This window comes from Sprattus sprattus (genome assembly GCF_963457725.1).
Source record: "Sprattus sprattus genome assembly, chromosome: 15".
In the NCBI taxonomy this organism is placed as follows: Eukaryota; Metazoa; Chordata; class Actinopteri; order Clupeiformes; family Clupeidae; genus Sprattus; species Sprattus sprattus.
In genome coordinates this window covers 7407934-7427254 of record NC_137913.1, presented here as the reverse complement: position 1 = coordinate 7427254, position 19321 = coordinate 7407934, and the positions used below count along the sequence as shown (strand labels likewise).

Here is a 19321-nt window from a genome sequence, read left to right as displayed (position 1 = left end):
TCTCTGTTTCCCTCTCTCTCTCTCTATCTGTCTCTCTCTTCTCCCTCCCTGCTCGTAAACTATGGGGGTGAACACCCCAGCCAATGGGATACTGCTGACAGTCAAAGTGGGTGAAAAGAAAACACCCTTCCCTGTCTCAGTCACAGTCACGTCCTGACTGCAGGTATAAAAGCCCCGATGCTGCACCCCCAGAGCCACAGACGCTCTCAGCAGCCGTCTGCGTTCATCTCTCCCTGCTCTCCTCTCAGTCTCACTGTACTCTTCTCCTGTTCTCTCTCTCTTTCTCTCTCTCATCCTCTCAACTCTCGCTCATCTCTCTCCCCTCTCTCTTGTGTCTCACTCGTCTGATCTCTTGATTCTGCGATGGCTTCTCTCGGCTACGATCCCTTCTTCCCCGCCAGCCACCGTCGGAGAGTGGTGGCGCGCAGCGGTGGGGGGGCTGGAGGCTACGGGGGCTCGTCTCGCTCCCGCTCCGTCTTCACCTCCTACTCCTCTCCCATGTCCCGCGCCGCTCCGCACTACTCCCTGGCTCCCATGGCGACCGACTTGGAGATGAGCAAGGTGGCGCAGGTGAGCTCGGAGATGAAGGCGGTGCGCACGGCGGAGAAGGCGCAGCTGCAGGACCTGAACGACCGCTTCGCTGGCTTCATCGAGCGTGTGCACCATCTAGAGCAGCAGAACCGCGCGCTGGAGTCCGAGCTGCAGGTTCTCCGTCAGTGCCACGGGGAACCATCCGGCCTGCGCTCCATCTACGAGCAGGAGGTGCGGCAGCTGCGCGCAGCAGTGGAGGAGGCGTGCGGGGAACGGCAGGCCGCGCAGGAGCGCAGGCATCAGCTGGGAGAGGCGCTGCGTGCACTGCAGGGCCGCTACGAAGAGGAGGTGCTGGCACGCGAGGACTCGGATGGCCGGCTGGCGGAGGCGCGTAAGGGGGCGGACGAGACAGCCCTGGGCCGGGCCGAGGAGGAGAAGCGTCTGGACACGCTGCTGGACGAGCTGGCCTTCCTCAAGCGGCTCCATGAGGGGGAGATCACTGAGCTGCAGGCCCAGCTGCACTACAGCGCGCAGGTCTCCGTGGAGATGAATGTGGTGAAACCGGACCTGTCGGCAGCACTGCGGGACATCCGAGCCCAGTACGAGCGCCTGACTAAGCAGAACATCCAGTCTGCCGAAGAGTGGTACCGCACCAAGGTCGGCACCATGGCCGACACCACGGCTCGGCACTCGGACGACATCCGCCTGGCCCGAGACGAGGCGGGCGAGTTCAGGCGCCTGCTGAAAGCCCGAGACCTGGAGATCCAGGCCTGCCAGAGCCTCAACCAGGCGCTGGAGAGACAGCTGCAGGAGGTGGAGGACAAGCAGAGCGACGAGATCGCCAGCATGCAGGTAGGACCGCTACACACACATGCATAATAACCTCACCAGACATGTAAACATGCAGTTAGGAACCGCTACACACACATGCATAATAACCTCAGCAGACATGTAAACATGCAGTTAGAAACCACTACACACACATACATAATAACCTCAGCACACATGTAAACATGCAGGTAGGAACCGCTACACACACATGCATAATAACCTCAGCAGACATGTAAACATGCAGTTAGGACCGCTACACACACATGCATAATAACCTCAGCGGACATGTAAACATGCAGTTAGGAACCAGTACACACACAGGCATAATAACCTCAGCAGACATGTAAACATGCAGTTAGGAACCAGTACACACACAGGCATAATAACCTCAGCAGACATGTAAACATGCAGGGAGGAACCACTACACACACATGCATAATAACCTCACCAGATATGTAAACATGCAGTTAGGAACCGCTACACACACATGCATAATAACCTCACCAGATATGTAAACATGCAGTTAGGAACCGCTACACACACATGCATAATAACCTCACCAGATATGTAAACATGCAGTTAGGAACCAGTACACACACATGCATAATAACCTCAGGCATGTGCGATGGTGTGTGATATGGGGGGTAACAGCTTGTCCTGAAAGAGAGCAACTAGATTTGTATGTTAAGCTTACTGCTCCTTATCTCTTTTTTCTCAATACAGCCATGTCTCCTTTTCCTTCACCTCTGTTCATCCCCCTCTCCTCTGTCTCCCCACCAGGACTTGATTGGCCAACTAGAGCACGAGCTGAGGACCATAAAGAACGAGATGGCGCGCTACCTGAAAGAATACCAGGACCTCCTGAATGTCTAGATGGCTCTGGAAATTGAGATCACCGCCTACAGGTCAGTGGTCTCCAACCAACAAAGTCAGTCATGTCCCAGTGACTCTGATAGGGAGATAGATACTCTTACAGTGTAGGACAAATGCAAGGTCCCTCATGAGTCTTTTAAACAACCAGTGAAACCCAAGAATCTGCAGATTCTTCCATGTGAATGTTCTAGAAGTCTTTTAAACAACCAGTCAAAATCCAGAAACTCTGTCGATTCTTCCCTGTGAATGTTCTAGAAGTCTTTTAAACAACCAGTAAAAACCCAGAAACTCTGTAGATTCTTCCATGTGAATGTTCTAGAAGTCTTTTAAACAACCAGTAAAAACCCAGAAACTCTGTAGATTCTTCCATGTGAATGTTCTAGAGGTCTTTTAAACAACCAGTGAAATCCCAGAAGCTCTGCAGATTCTTCCGTGTGAATGTTCTAGAAGTCTGCTGTCTCTGAGTGTTCTCTGCGTGGCCTACAGGAAGCTGCTGGAGGGGGAGGAGACGCGTTTCAACGTGGGCGGAGTCGGGGGCATGTCCAGCGTCTTCTCACACACCTTCTCCTCCACCCCGTCCGTTGGGCGCCCCGTCTTCTCTGTGCAGTCCAGCTTGACCTCTGGCGCCCCCTATCTGCTGGGAACGCGCCTCCTCAGCTCCTCCTCCTTCAGCGATGACATGTTGACCTCCTGCACGGCCCAAAAGGCAAGGGCCAGCCCAGCAAAGAAGGAAGAGGAAGAGGAGGAGAAGGGAGAGGAGAAAGAGGAGGGAGGAGAGAAGGAAGGAGAGAAGGAGGGAGAGAAGAAGGAAGAGAAGGAGGGAGAGGAAGGAGAAGGTGATGAAGAAGAGAAAAAGGAGGGAGAAGTGGAAGAAGAGAAGGAGGAAGGAGAGAGTGAGTGAAAAAACAACATACTGTACAGACCACACACTATACACACACCATATACATTATACACACCATACAAACCACACACACTAAACACACCACATGCACCATACACAGAAATGTGAGCGGGATGCTGACACATCAGACTCCATCACTGCCACACAGGTGACCTCATGCTGTGTTTCCATAATATTGATTTCATTGCTATTGTGTGAACTAACAAACACCATCATGTTAAGTCTGATAGTCACAAGTAATGAGGTGACATTTATTTGTGTGTCTTTTCCCAGCAGAGGATGCGGAAGCAGGCGAAGAGGAAGAGGAGGTAAAGGGAGAAGAGGAGGAACGTGAAGATGAGGGAGGAGAGAAGGAGGGAGGAGAGGAGAAAGGAGGGGATGGAAAGATCAAAGAGGAGGAGGAGAAGAAGACTGACTCCAAACCAAAGGAAAATTAGAGAGAATGTATCCAGACCCCAGGTGCTAAGTGACACACACTCAGAGATCAATCCGTGTGTTTGTGTGACATGAAGACACACATACACACAGCATACACACACAATATACACACCACATACACACACACACACACACACACACACACACACACACACACACACACACACACACACACACACACACACACACAGACACACAGACACACACACAGCTCCAACTCCAAATGTGGTATGACCAACATGGCCGTAAGCAAGACCCCATCCAGGAGCAGTCCTGAGAGCGCATGGGCACAAGGCTGACGCAGTGTGTGTTTTATTTGTGTAAGCCACAAGTGTGTAACTGGGACTGTTTTTATTTCTGTAAGCAAAGAGTGTATTTTTATTTGTGTAAAGAAGCTAAGCGATCAAGCCCAAACCTGCCTGTAACCTTGACACAAGTGTGCTTATGACCCTGATGATCCAGATGCCTTAGACGCTCCACAGAGGAACACAATGGTGGACAAATAAACTCTTAATCTACTGAACCCCACTTTGCTCTGAGTTTCATTTTAAAATGCAAAAAACCCTGAATCTTGTGCTTTCACCAGAACACTGGCATCACAACAGCTGAACCGCGACACACAGCACAGCACACTGGCATCACAGTAGCTGAAGCGTGTCACACAGCACAGCACACTGGCATCACAGCAGCTAAATGTGACAGGGCCTCAGTTTAGAGGCTGCTTTGCCTCTGGTCCCCTGCAGAAGAACACAGGGCTCTCAGAAGAGACAGAGAGGAGATCAAACACGCTCTCAGCACCAACAGAACACAGATACTTTTAAGGAATACATACAGTACTGTGCAAAAGTTTTAGGCAGGTGTGAAAAAAATGCTGTAAACTAAGAATGCTTTCAAAAATGGAAGTGTTAACAGTTTATTTTCATCAATTCTTCAAAAATTAACAAAATGCAGTGAAGGAACAGAAGAAAATTCTAAATTAAATCAATATTTGGTGTGACTACCCTTTGCCTTCAAAATAGCATCAATTCTTCCAGATACACTTGCGCACAGTTTTTGAAGGAACTCGGCTGGTAAATTGTTCCAAACATCTTGGAGAACTAACCACAGATCTTCTGTGGATGTAGGCTTCCTAAAATTCTTCTGTCTCTTCATGTAAACCCAGACAGACTCGATGATGTAGAGATCAGGGCTCTGTGGGGGTCATACCATCACTTGCAGGACTTTCTGTTCTTCTTTAAGCTGAAGATAGTTGTTAATGACATTGGCTGTATGTTTGGGGTTATGTTCCTGCTGCAGAATACATTTGGTGCCAATCATACGCCTCCCTGATTGTATTGCATGATGGATTAGTATCTGCCTGTATTTCTCAGCATTGAAGACACCATTCATCCTGACCAAATCTCCAACTCCACTTGCAGAAATGCAGCCCCAAACTGGAAAGGAACCTCTACCATGCTTCACTGTTGCCTGCAGACTCTCATTATTGTACCTCTCTCCAGCCCTTCGGCGAACAAACTGCCTTCTTCTACAGCCAAATATTTCTAATTTTGACTCATCAGTCCAGAGCACCTTCTGCCATGTTTCTGCACCCCAGTTTCTATGTTTTCGTGCTTAGTTCAGTCACTTGGCCTTGTTTCCTTGTCGGGGTAGAGCTTTTTGGCTGCAACTCTTCCATGAAGACCACTTCTGGCCAGACTTCCCCGGACAGTAAATGTCTGTACCTGGGTACCACTGTTTTCTGCCAGTTCTGAGCTGATGCCACTGCTTGAAATCTTCCGATTTCGAAGGTAAATAAGCTTGATGTGTTTTTCATCAGCTGCATTAAGTTTCCTTGGCTGACCAATGCGTCTACGATCCTCTACGTCTTCTTCAAAAGAGCTTGAACTGCACATTTTGAAACCCCTGTCTGCTTTGAAATCTTTGTCTGGGAGAGACCCTGCTGATGCAGTATAACTACGTTGTGTCTTGTTGCTGTGCTCAGTCTTACCATGTAAATGGATCAAAAATAAACATTTATTGTTTACATTTTTCAAAGCATTCTTAGTTCATAGCATTTTTTCACACCTGCCTAAAACTTTTGCACAGTACTGTATATTCACAAATATACACAGATACAGATGCAGTATGTACTCATATTACATCTATAACACTTTTTTTTAAGGATCATGTGTTAGCCATTGACATGCAACTAACATAGGTCTGTATTGGTGCCCAAAACGGTCTGTGTTAAGCATGATTAATCAGTTATTACACATGTATTCACCCATTTCTTATTCTTATTGAATAGTTAATTTATTCCTGGCACAACCGTCTTAACGTACGGATATATAGTAACAATCAAAATAGAAAGTTTATAGCCTCCCAATATACTGAAAGTTTATAGGTGGTAAATAAAGTTACTCTCACCCAGGCTGTTACTGGCACGCAGGTCTACGACTGGGAGATGGGGCCCTGGTTCTAAAGTGTTACTGGCACACAGCTCTATAACTGGTAGACAGGCCCCTGGTTCTGAAGTGTTACTGGCATACAGCTCTACAACTGGGAGATGGGGCCCCTGATTAATGAACGCCTGGAAATGTGTTCTAAACCGCCAGTGTCAGTAGCTGTGCACTGACTCTTAAATTTAACACGTGTTCACGAGCACCTGAATTTTCATACAGAAACGACCCGTCAGCCCCTTAAGGGCTCAGATACACATACGCGTTTTTGTAAAAACGGGACGCGAGCAAATGCATTGATTCCTATGGTACGGCGCGTTTAAAGCGTGCGCCCCTTCTCCACCACGCGTTGCGTCTTTGAAGTTGAACTATTCTCAACTTTCCAGCGCAAGGCAGGGAAGCGCACTATTTCTGTTTTGGCCGCCGCACTTTGCCAAGGCGTTACTGAAGCGTTTCTGCCTGAAAAAAGACGCGTATGTGTATCTGAGCCCTATAAGGGCATGCAACTGAAGAGATGTGTGCACAATCCACAGACTCCAGAGTCACCCAAAAGCAACTTCAGACTGATCAAAACCATGTCAAAGCGGAAAGCTAGCACGGGTCGAGTAAACGCAGACCTAACTTCACCAGTCTAAGTGGACGTGGAAGTGGAAGTACTGCTGCAGAATGTAGATGTGTCCATTCTATCCACGCCATAGGGTTGAATGCTTATTTATTTATTTACTTACATTTGCAGTGTTCGTGTAGTGCTTTTATTTATTTTAACACATCACGATGCCACGTAGAATCATAACTATAAATGTGAAACGTAATTGTCAATGGTACAAATATTCTCATAGTTTTTTATTATTATAATTATTTAAATCCAAGGATGTCTGTAGAATTCACATGATCGCAATCACCAACGATTTTTCACAAATTGTGCCCTTAAACACAATCTAGCCAAATTACCCCTGCTATTTAACATTCTTAAATTCAGTGCGGGTGAGCGCTTATCATGCCTACGGTTACTTTTATACACACTCACTGTGTATTTGATTTGTTTGTGTCAGTCCAGCCCTTGGCGTTTGGCCACAGAGGGAGCTTCCACTAACCAGTGATATGTCGGCTATGTTTTTTTTTTGTTTGTGACATCGCGACCTCCCGGGAGAGTGTCTGTGCTCCCCCAGGGGGGGGGGGCGCGCTGCCCACCTTGAGAACCACTGATATAGACGATTGAGTTTGCAAATATATAATGCAAAATTATTTTTTCTAACAGGCTTTTCAAATTAACAAAATATTGGTGGGGACAATTGTGTCTTTCCCAAACTTTGGTTGTGACTAGTCCCTATGGACCATATGCAAACCTACGCCCTTGCCTAATCACTGACCTGAATATAATTTGTACATAATATATGTACCTGTATATAAAAACCTGTATGTAATCCAAATTTTGTTGTGTGCGAATACAATGATAATAAAGGCTTTTCTATTCTATTCTTTTTCTATATCCAGACTTCTATGCAAATATTGAACCACTGTGCTCTTAAAGATGCTCTTACTTACATGGCATGTCCTAATGAGTACAAATGTGGAGAACATGTTATTATGTATGAATGTATATGTAAATTACATAGTATATATGTATATCACTTATGTAACACCATAACTGACTGATAAGGTCAGTCTATTGCAATGTTTAAATTATCTACCTTAGCTAGCATTGCCTTACATGGCAAAGCATTTATTAATGAGAGAAATACAGATAAGAATTAACAATTCACTTCATTTTAGATAATCAAAACACAAATCCTAACGCGTGTGGATCTGAAAGAGTCATTCTTGATCATTGACTGTCTGTCTGCACATCAAAGCAGTAGACAAAACTGCACTATTTATTTGAAATAGTGATGTTTAATGAGCTGCAAATAACTAGAGATATTTACTGTTCTGAAGGGTGAATGTGTCTTTATTGCCTATGACCTGTAGTCATAGTGGGTATTTTTATATCAGTCTTAGAGGGAAAGTATACCTTGACCTTAGAACAAGGTACCTATGCTAAGTTAAATTAGAATACTCAAACCTTAGCCTGCCACACCCCCACACACAGACGCTGCCAACCCACACACACACACACACACACACACACACACACACACACACACACACACCAGAGCTGCCAATTCACACACATTTGTAGCAAGCAATGGAGAGGTCACTCTCTTCAATCTGACTCGCCATAGGATCACTTTATGAAAATGTGCATCACATCTAGATGGAGGGCAAAGAGTTTACCTATTAATAGCTTTTAAGGGCCTTGTGTGGCCAAAACGTATTGTGTGTGTGTGTGTGTGTGTGTGTCTCCCTGTGGGTCTGACTCAGCAGCTCTGATGCCCCCTGTATTGGCTGTCTGTCTCCCCATCAAATACTCCCTGACACCAAGCAACACACACACACACACACTCACAAACACATGAGTTTGCAGTTTCCATGGCAACAGAGTTCAGGGAGTTTCCTCTGCAGAGAGTCATTCACCTCATGGAACTGTAGCAAACCCAGACCCAATCGTTAGCCTACGCTCCGTGGTCACTTCGCCCGTGGTCGCTGCGCCCGTGGTCGTGGCTCTGTTGGCGCGTCCATCCCTAACACAGACCCTAACCCTGACCCTAACCCTGACCCTAACCCAGACACTAACCCTGACCCTAACCCAGACACTAACCCTGACCCTAAGCTGACCTCCCCAGCCCTCCCTTATGGCGCAGTGCTGGAGCAGGTGACTCGCTCCTCTCTTGTCGTGTCGGACGGGAAACATCGGCTCCATCGGCCACTCCCTCATGCTCCCCTCCAGCCCTGCCCCTAGCCCCAGCTCATCCAGCAGATCCTCCACTGTCAGGCTTTTCTTTTGGTGTCTTTGCCATTAATGAAACACAGGCACACAGACACTGACAGTGCTCTATACTGCCTCTTCAATCACACCCGCTGCAAAAACACACATTCAACAAAATGATTACATTTACAAAACATACAAACATAATTCATTTCAAACACATAAAATAAATATGTGTAAAATAACACCCTGTCGTAAGGTGTAACTTAAATTCACAGCCATGCTTAAACACCCTGAGAGTCACTGAGACTTATAGAAATGAGATGTATTGCTCAGACAGTAAAACAGATTAGATTTATTGTGTTTATATGTCATTGATGTATGTATGTCCAAATATGCTATCCATTTTGATCCACCATTTTTCCAAAGCTTTTCATGGCCAGTGCTACATTCCTCACTTTATTCATTCACTAAAGTTTCTTAATGCAACTTAATGCAACATCTTGTCTTCATCAGCTCTCCATCCTGAAAAGAGCCCCTCCCCTGCACTCTATTGATTTATGGAGGGACTCAGCGGCAGGCCTATAAATACAGCGGAGCAGCAGTCCACCACATCTCCACAATCTCACCGAATCCATCCACTTGCCCTCTGTTCAGGACACATCGGCACACCGAGAGCACGCACACCGGGAGCTGCACAATGGATGTCATCGGGTCTTCATCCCGCAGAAGGGCGCTCGAGACACGGGGCATCCGCGCCTCCCCATCTGCCAGCCTCAGGTCGCACTCCTGGTCTCCGAGAGCCCCCAGCTCCACGTCCATGTCCTACAAAAGAACCAACGTGCCAGCAAGCAGGGCATACACGAGCGCGTCCGCAGCAGTCTTTGCCTCGCCAGGCAGCCTAGAGCTCTCATCCGCGCTCAATGTCGACCACGCGCGCAACAACGAGAAGGAACAGCTTCAAGGGCTAAATGACCGATTCGCCAGTTATATTGATAAAGTCCGTTATCTGGAAGAGCAGAATAAACTGCTGGAGAATGAAATTCAAGAACTCCGGCAGAGAAAGTTCACGCAGTCAGAACTTAGTGATGCATTCGACCAAGAGCTGAGCGAACTCCGTTCCACGCTAGAGCAGCTGCACAGAGAGAAAGCTCAGATGATTGTTGATGCAGATAACATCCAAGAAGATATTCACCGTCTGGAAAATCGCTATGAGGATGAATCACGCTTTAGAGAAAAAACAGAGATTGCAATCCGGGAACTGAAGAAGGAAAAAGACGACTCTGTTCTGATTAAATCGGAACTGGAGAAAAAAGTTCAGTCTCTCTTGGATGAAGCAGACTTCCTGCGCAGTTACCACGAAGATGAGGTCAGCGAACTCCTTGCTCAGCTCCAGGAGGCGCAGGTACCTGTGGATATGAGGGAGTTCAGTAAAACGGACATCACCTCCGCGCTCCGGGAAATCCGCGCGCAACTGGACGGCTTCTCCTCACAGAACCTGCATCAAGCTGAAGAAGTGTTCCAGTGCCGCTATGCTAAACTTTCGGATGCGGCGGATCAGAACAAGGACGCGGTCAAATCGGTTCGGGATGAGATCGCAGATTATCGCCGGCAGCTGCAGGTGAAGAATGTCGAACTGGAGGCTCTCCGTGGCACGAAGGAGTCCCTGGACAGACAGCTGAATGACACTGATGTCCAGCATGACAACGACCTAGGCAGCTACCAGGTTAGTTTCGTTGAGTGATAAATATTGTAAATGTGTCATGGTAAATATATATTAATACGGTCCTGTTGCATGCGAGCTCAATGCAAAAATGCATACTGCATATTAGTATTAAAATGGAACAATTAACAAACATGCATGTAAATGAATCATTAGGTGCCAAAGAAGATTACAACTTTCCTTCAGTTTTTGTCTTGTAGTATTTCACACACAGTTAGTTTAGTAAGAAGTATCTCAATATATTTTACAGAAGTATCTAATATATTTTTACCTTATAACTAATAGGTCTGAATTTGGTGGCTAAGTATGAGATTTCAGCAAATAACAAACATCCAAAGAGGCTCATTGCTAGTGCCTGTACTCAGGTCTTAGCCAATGAGATGTGTTTGTGATGAGACTCTAGCCAATGAGATGTGTTTGTGATGAGACTCTGACCCTGTCCTGCTCTCCTCTAACTCAGCCCTTTCTTCCCTCTCCCTTCTCCCCCAGGAGATGATCCATCAGCTGGACAGCGAGCTGAAGGGAATGAAGAGGGAGATGTCTCACCACCTCAGGGAATACCAGGATCTGCTCAATGTCAAAATGGCTCTGGATGCTGAGATCGCTGCCTACAGGTGAGTCAGTCTGCAGAATAATATGATATTCCATGTAGCGCGTGCCACACGTGCACACAGCCATGCTCACACTTCTTGTGTCTGTGCAGGAATATTCTGGAAGGGGAAGAAACTCGCTTTAGGGGATTTGCTGATTCATACCCAAGTCCTGCCTTCCCATACCGTCAGCCAATGACCTCCAAAGCAAAGAAACAGGACAAACAGGCAGACCTGAACGAGGACCTGGCTGCCGTAGCGGAGGAGCTTCAGGCAGAGGGGGGTGAGGAAGAGGAGGGGGATGAGAAAGAGCAGGAGGCTGTGGAAGAAAAGGTGGCTGCCTCCAAGCAGCCTAAAGTGAGTGCTACACCCCCTACAGGAGAGGAAGAGGAGGGTGATGAAAAGGAGGCAGAAGGAGGAGAGGAAGAGGAAGAGGAGGAGGAAGAAGTAGAGGGGGATAAGGAGGAGGCAGAGGAGGAAGAGTCAGAGATTGAGGAAACAGAACTGAGCAGTTCCAAAGCCCAAAAGACTGACACTGAACAACAGGAGGGAGAGGAGAAGCAGGAAGAAGAGGGGGCAGAGGAAGAGGAAGCAGATGATGAGGAAGAGGAAGGAACCAGCAAAGGATCTAAAGATGAGGAGCAGGATGATAAAGAACAAGATTTAGAAGAAAAAGAGAAAAAAAGTGATTCAGAAGGAGAAGAGAAAAAGAGTGATACAGAGAAAGATGAGAAAAAGAGTGTTTCAGGAGAGGCAAAGAAGAGTGATATAGAGAAAGAGGAGAAGAAGAGTGATACAGAGAAAGATGAGAAAAAGAGTGTTTCAGGAGAGGCAAAGAAGAGTGATGTAGAGAAAGAGGAGAAGAAGAGTGATACAGAGAAAGAGGAGAAGAAGAGTGATTCAAAGAAAGAGAAGAAGAGTGATTCAGAGAAAGAGAAGAAGAAGAGTGATGTAGAGAAAGAGAAGAAGAGTGATTCAAAGGGAGAGGAGAAGAAGAGTGATTCAAAGGGAGAGAAGAAAAAGAGTGATATAGAGAAAGAGGAGAAGAAGAGTGATGTAGAGAAAGAGAAGAAGAGTGATTCAAAGGGAGAGGAGAAGAAGAGTGATTCAGAAGGAGAGGAGAAAAAGATTGATACAGAGAAAGAGGAGAAGAAGAGTGATTCAAAGGGAGAGGAGAAGAAGAGTGATGTAGAGAAAGAGGAGAAGAAGAGTGATACAGAGAAAGAGAAGAAGAGTGATTCAGAGAAAGAGGAGAAGAAGAGTGATTCAAAGGGAGAGGAGAAGAAGAGTGATTCAGAAGGAGAGGAGAAAAAGAGTGATACAGAGAAAGATGAGAAAAAGAGTGTTTCAGGAGAGGCAAAGAAGAGTGATATAGAGAAAGAGGAGAAGAAGAGTGATACAGAGAAAGATGAGAAAAAGAGTGTTTCAGGAGAGGCAAAGAAGAGTGATGTAGAGAAAGAGGAGAAGAAGAGTGATACAGAGAAAGAGGAGAAGAAGAGTGATTCAAAGAAAGAGAAGAAGAAGAGTGATGTAGAGAAAGAGAAGAAGAGTGATTCAAAGGGAGAGGAGAAGAAGAGTGATTCAAAGGGAGAGAAGAAAAAGAGTGATATAGAGAAAGAGGAGAAGAAGAGTGATGTAGAGAAAGAGAAGAAGAGTGATTCAAAGGGAGAGGAGAAGAAGAGTGATTCAGAAGGAGAGGAGAAAAAGATTGATACAGAGAAAGAGGAGAAGAAGAGTGATTCAAAGGGAGAGGAGAAGAAGAGTGATGTAGAGAAAGAGGAGAAGAAGAGTGATACAGAGAAAGAGAAGAAGAGTGATTCAGAGAAAGAGGAGAAGAAGAGTGATTCAAAGGGAGAGGAGAAGAAGAGTGATTCAGAGAAAGAGAAGAAGAAGAGTGATGTAGAGAAAGAGAAGAAGAGTGATTCAAAGGGAGAGGAGAAGAAGAGTGATTCAAAGGGAGAGAAGAAAAAGAGTGATATAGAGAAAGAGGAGAAGAAGAGTGATGTAGAGAAAGAGAAGAAGAGTGATTCAAAGGGAGAGGAGAAGAAGAGTGATTCAGAAGGAGAGGAGAAAAAGATTGATACAGAGAAAGAGGAGAAGAAGAGTGATTCAAAGGGAGAGGAGAAGAAGAGTGATGTAGAGAAAGAGGAGAAGAAGAGTGATACAGAGAAAGAGAAGAAGAGTGATTCAGAGAAAGAGGAGAAGAAGAGTGATTCAAAGGGAGAGGAGAAGAAGAGTGATTCAGAAGGAGAGGAGAAAAAGAGTGATACAGAGAAAGAGGAGAAGAAGAGTGATTCAAAGGGAGAGGAGAAGAAGAGTGATGTAGAGAAAGAGGAGAAGAAGAGTGATACAGAGAAAGAGGAGAAGAAGAGTGAGTCAAAGGGAGAGGAGAAGAAGAGTGATTCAGAAGGAGAGGAGAAGAAGAGTGATGTAGAGAAAGAGGAGAAGAAGAGTGATACAGAGAAAGAGGAGAAGAAGAGTGAGTCAAAGGGAGAGGAGAAGAAGAGTGATTCAGAAGGAGAGGAGAAGAAGAGTGATACAGAGAAAGAGGAGAAGAAGAGTGAGTCAGAGGGAGAGGAGAAGAAGAGTGATTCAGAAGGAGAGGAGAAGAAGAGTGATACAGAGAAAGAGGAGAAGAAAGGTGAGCCAGAGAAAGAGGCAGGGAATGGAAAGAAGGGGATAAAGGAGGCAGCAGATGCTGAGCAGAAGCAGGAGGAGAAGGAGAAGGAGGAGGAAAAGGAGGAGGCAGCTATCACCAACGGAGAACAGAAGAGTCCCACCCAGACAGCTGGAAGCCCAAAGGAGGAGGTGGTTCTGACCCAAACCGTAGAAACAATCACCAACGGAGAGAAGGTCGCCCCCAAGCCTGCCAAGAGCAAGGCAGCCGTTGAGGTCAAAGAGGTTAAACCCACCATCAAGAAAGAAGCCAAGATATCTGCCCCAGGCTCTACTGCCCCAGCCTCTAAAGAGGTGAAAGATAAGTAATAAGTAAAACTACGAGTCAAAACTAGTAAGACAAGCTACAGCAAGTGATTACAGCTGCCTATAATGCTGAGGATGGTTAAGGAGGAGAGATGTTTGGGCATATGTCAGGGATAGGATCTACATGAGAACAGATATGCATGAACACTGTCAGACAGAAGACTTTTGGATGAGAGTGAATACTGAGTTGGTGCTATGCTGGCATGAGAAAGGTCAACCTTTAGAGAGGGTTAGGTTAAGATGTGTATAGAAAGAGAGAGCTAAAGATGAATCTGGAAGGCTCAAACTGACAGTCATGTCCCAAAGGTGCTATTCCATCAATTGTGTCCACGGATGGCCACTGGTCCATTGTGATCCTGCACTGATCCTCCAGCTGTGCTCTGCTGCGCTGCTAAAGCTACCTGCCTTACAGGCGCCTCGTGCTGGGCGCTCTCTCAGCCATGTAACATAACAACACAAATACTGCTGTTTACAACTCCAAAGCAATATGTCAAAACCATTGCCTCAATAAAAGCAATACAAACCTCCCTGCATCGTGTGAGCTCTCTTCTCCCTTTGGGTGTGGACTCCTTTCCAAAAGGTCTCTGTGTGGGGCCTGTCCAGGCATGACATGTACATCCACGTGTGGCTGTTATTCATTCACTGGTGTATCTATAGATGGGTAACACTCACTGTAAACCTGAACAAGTTCAGAGTACTTAAAACTTTTGATGTAACTGATTACATAATAAAATTTAACTTAAAAATTACACATTGGCTATACTGATTTATTTTGTTATGATTTTCATAATTTCTCTGAACTCATATTATTCCAAAATCGTACAGGATTTTGCCTTATCGGATATTTGTGTTTCTCTGGGTATTTCACAAACTAATTATTACGCCCTTACATGTTTTTGAAAGGGTATCTTCCTTACGTTCCAACTTCTTGCGCAAGCTCTTACTGTACAGAGAAATGTCATCGACCGCATTGCCAGTGTTGCCATTGAATTTACATTTACATCTGTGATTTAGCAGAGGCTTTTATCCAAAGCGATTTACAAGGAATTTTGCATTATAGATCAGGAGCAGTTTAGGGGTTCACACTTATACACTTGGTAAGGAGGAGTGGGGAATCGAACTAGCAACCTTCCAACCTCTGGATTACTAAACGACTTCTCTACCTTAAGTCTGCTGTTTCCGTCTCTCATCAAAAGAGACTTTGCAATGGTGTTCTCAACGACGTTGATGACGTCAGATAGTAAACAAATTTGAGTTATCAGGCAATGTTTACTCAAACAAATACATTCCAATACAATTAAAACGTCTTCACTTGCTCAGAAAACTAATACATTTTAAGTTGGGTCAACTAAATACCAGGTTTTGAGTACTGAATACATAATGTTAATGAGTTAGTAGAACTGTGTGGGTTTACAGTGCTGTATTTTAAGGATTGTTTGTTAGCAATTAACGTGCAGCTACTTTATGTCTGTATCAGTGCCCAATAAGGCCTGCGGTAAGCATGATTAATCACCTGTATTCACCAAGTTCTTATTCTTATTGAATAGGTAATTTATTCCTGGCATATCCTTAATAACAACCTAGTTGGTCTCAATCTAAACTCACTGATATATAGTCACAATCAAAATAGAAAGTGTATTGCCTGTTAATGATACTGTCTAAATATGCTACTTATAGTGGTAAAACTGTTGTAGAATAAGAATTCCTACTGGCAAACTTCACATGACAACTTGATGACAATGAGCACACTTCAAAAGCAGTAAAACCTCAATGATGTATCATTACTGATCCAGCACGGGCTCCCTGTTCTAAAATAAAATCGAGGCTTACTTTGCTAAAAATAAGAAAGACATCATTAAAATGGCCAACCATAACTCACACATTCATCCTTAATAAACAGTAAATATCCAATGATTCCTTCAAAACATGTTTCCTGTTCTAAAGTAAAGGCTGGTAGTGTTCTAATGACAATGTAAAACAGATAAAATCAAGTATGTATGATTATTATGATCTTTATTTAAAAATACTGTTTACAAGACATATTCCTTCCACACCCATCCAAAGAGACAGTCTTTAAGAGCCTTAAGTCTTTATCAGTCTCTGACAGATCTCTGTGTTGTGACACCACAAGGTGGTCTTGTTGGTGACATGAACAAAAGTTCAACCATTTTGCAACTTAAAACTGCGTTAAAGATTCATAACAATAAACACACGTGGTCAATATTTACACAAACAAAATCAAGGTCATGTTAATTTTAAGCAAGACAACATTTTAGCAAATTGTTCAATTGTTCAAGGCAATATCAGCTGATAGTAGATAGTGTTTCTACATCATTGTGACATGGAGCTATCAATTACTATCTTTTCCCAAGTCTCTGGTCACCCCCTCTCCTTTTTCTTCTCATTGCAGCCTTGCAGACATTACACAGACGTTATGCAGACGTTATGCAGACGTAACGCAGACGTTATGCAGATGTTAGGCAGATGCCGTGCAATCTTAGTCACTGTCGAGGAGATTAGCCGCGACAGTGGTACAGGAGGTAGAGAAGTTGTTTAGTAATCAGAAGGTTGCTCGTTCGATTCCCTGTCGAAGTGTCCTTGAACAAGACACTGAACCCCTAATTGCTCTTGATGAGCAGTGTGCCATCAGTGTAAATGTAAAATGTGTATACATCCTTGTAAGTCGCTTTGGATAAAAGCGTCTGCTAAATGAATACATATAAATATAAATATACAGCCATCCAGCAGCATATCTGGGCCAGATGGAGACACAGAGAAACCCAGAAACACACAGAGGCCGTTAACTCCATTCTTTAAAACACATGACATCAACCTTCCTGTGAACTACACAGAGAGGCATTTTACTCCACTCTTTAAAAAACACATGACATTAACCTCAAGTCATTTGGCTTCCTGTATAGTACTATAGTACTATAGTACAGTATATACTGTAAAGCACCCTTTAGTCAATTGACCAATGCAATGCATGATGTATAAAAGTCTCTTCAGTCCGGAAAAAACATATCTAGTTACTCACCTATACGTGTATAATTTGTACATAATATATGTACCTGTATACAATAACCTGTATATAATCAAAATTTCGTTGTATGTGAATGCAATGACAATATAGGCTTTTCTATTCTATTCTATTTCTATAAAGTGCATCCAGACTTATATGCAAATACTGAACCACTGTGGATGTTCTTACTTACACGGCATGTCCTAATGAGTCAAAATGTTGAGAACATGAAATTATCTATGAATGTACGTGTAAATCACATAGTGTATATGTATATCAGTTATGTAACATCATAACTGACTGATTAGGTCAGTCTATTGCAATGTTTACATTATCTATCTTAGCTAGCATTGTCTTACATAGCAAAGCGTTTATTAATGAGACAATTAGAGATAGCAATTAACTAGCTAGCTAGAAAGCTAAATATCTTGTCTCTGAAATTAAAAACAACATGTCATGTTGTAATTGTCTTACACAGCCGAAACGCAAATTAAAGAAACATAATGTGGAGAATCTGAAAAATGCAGTTCAAATACCACTCTTCATTTAAGATAATCAAAACACAAATCCTAATGCATGTAGATCTGAAATAGTCATTCTTGATCGTTAGTTTCAGCATCTTTGAATGAAACGAAAGAAGCTGAAGGCCATGATGACCTGGGTGGTCTTTCATCTTCAACAAGTTTAAGCGAGTTGACTGTCTGTCTGTCTGATTGTCTGTCTGCACATCAAAGAAGAAGACAAAACACAATTATTTATTTGAAATAGTGATGTTTAATGAGCTGCAAATAACTACAGATATGTACTGTTATGAAGAGTGAATGCGTCTTTATGACCTGTAGTCATAGTGGGTATTTTTATATCAGTCTTAGTACAGAGAAAGTAAATATTTGAAGTGTACTCATTATTATCAAGCAAGTTTCATTGTTGGTGAATACATGTGTAATAACTTATTAATCAGGCTTAACACAGACCGTTTTGGGCTCTAATACACACCTATATTAGTTGAATGTCAATGGCTAACACACAATCCTTAAAAAAGTGTTATAGATGTAATATAAGTACATACTGTATCTGTATATATCCGAATATCTGTTAATATATGTATTCTTGAATTGAAGTGAATATCCCTATTATTTACAGTGAATATTCATATTATTTTGAAGTGAATATCTGTTCTTTGAAGCGAGTATCTGTGTTCTCTACATCCGTATTCTTTAAAGTGAACATCCGTATTCTTTAAAGTGAATATGTATGTTTTCTTTAAAGTGAATATCCGTATACTTTGAAGTGAATATCCATATTCTTTAAAGTGAGTGTCTTTATTCTTTAAAGTGAGTTTCTGTGTTCTCTAAAGTGAGTGCCCGTTTCTGTCTGTGCTGAGAGTCTGTGCTAGTTTCCTTCGGTGCTGAGAGCGTGTTTGATCTCCTCTCTGTCTCTTCTGAGAGCCCTGTGTTCTTCTGCAGGGGACCAGAGGCAAAGCAGACTCTAAACTGAGGCCCTGTCACATTTAGCTGCTGTGATGCCAGTGTGCTGGTGAAAGCACAGGATTCAGGCTTCATTTCAAAATGACACTCAGAGCAAAGTGAGGTTCAGCAGATTAAGAGTTTATTTGTCCACCATTGTGTTCCTCTGTGGAGCGTCTAAGGCATCTGGATCATCAGGGTCATAAGCACACTTGTGTCAAGGTTACAGGCAGGTTTGGGCTCCAGACTCTTAAGCTAACGGCATTGTTAGGGGATCGCTTAGCTTCTTTACACAAATAAAAATACACTCTTTGCTTACAGAAATAAAAACAGTCCCAGTCACACACTCGTGGCTTACACAAATAAAACACACACTGCGCCAGCCTTGTGCCCATGCGCTCTCAGGACTGCTCCTGGATGGGGTCTTGCTTACGACCATGTTGGTCATACCACATTTGGAGTTGGACATTCTTTCTACTTTTCCTTTGGTTTGGAGTCAGTCTTCTTCTTCTCCTCTTTGCTCTCCCCCTCCTCTCCTCCCTCCGCTTCACCTTTCTCCTCTCCTCCCTCCTCATCTCCTCCCTTCTTCTCTCCTCCCTCCTCTTCTCCCTCTACCTCCTCTTCTTCTTCGCCTGCTTCTGGTTCATCTGCTGGGAAAAGACACACAAAGTAATTCCAGCTCATTACTTGTCCAGTATCATTACATCAGACTTAACA

At 44.1% G+C, this 19321-nt stretch overlaps 2 protein-coding genes across 2 annotated transcripts; both read left to right on the top strand.

Moving 5' to 3' along the window:
• Positions 1–363: 363 nt before the first annotated feature.
• Positions 364–3451, top strand: LOC308376248 (neurofilament light polypeptide-like; the record flags this gene model as incomplete). The annotated part of the gene is given in 5 exon segments (XM_080852543.1): positions 364–1383; positions 2143–2232; positions 2236–2267; positions 2722–3007; positions 3413–3451. Coding segments are annotated over 5 exon segments (1467 nt in total).
• Positions 3452–9521: 6070 nt separating this feature from the next.
• Positions 9522–14119, top strand: LOC308376247 (neurofilament medium polypeptide-like; the record flags this gene model as incomplete). The annotated part of the gene is made up of 4 exons (XM_080852542.1): positions 9522–10547; positions 11034–11158; positions 11248–11645; positions 13785–14119. The coding sequence occupies 4 exons, from the start codon at positions 9522–9524 to the stop codon at positions 14117–14119; spliced, it is 1884 nt and encodes a 627-aa protein (XP_080708668.1).
• Between the last annotated feature and the right edge of the window lie 5202 nt (positions 14120–19321).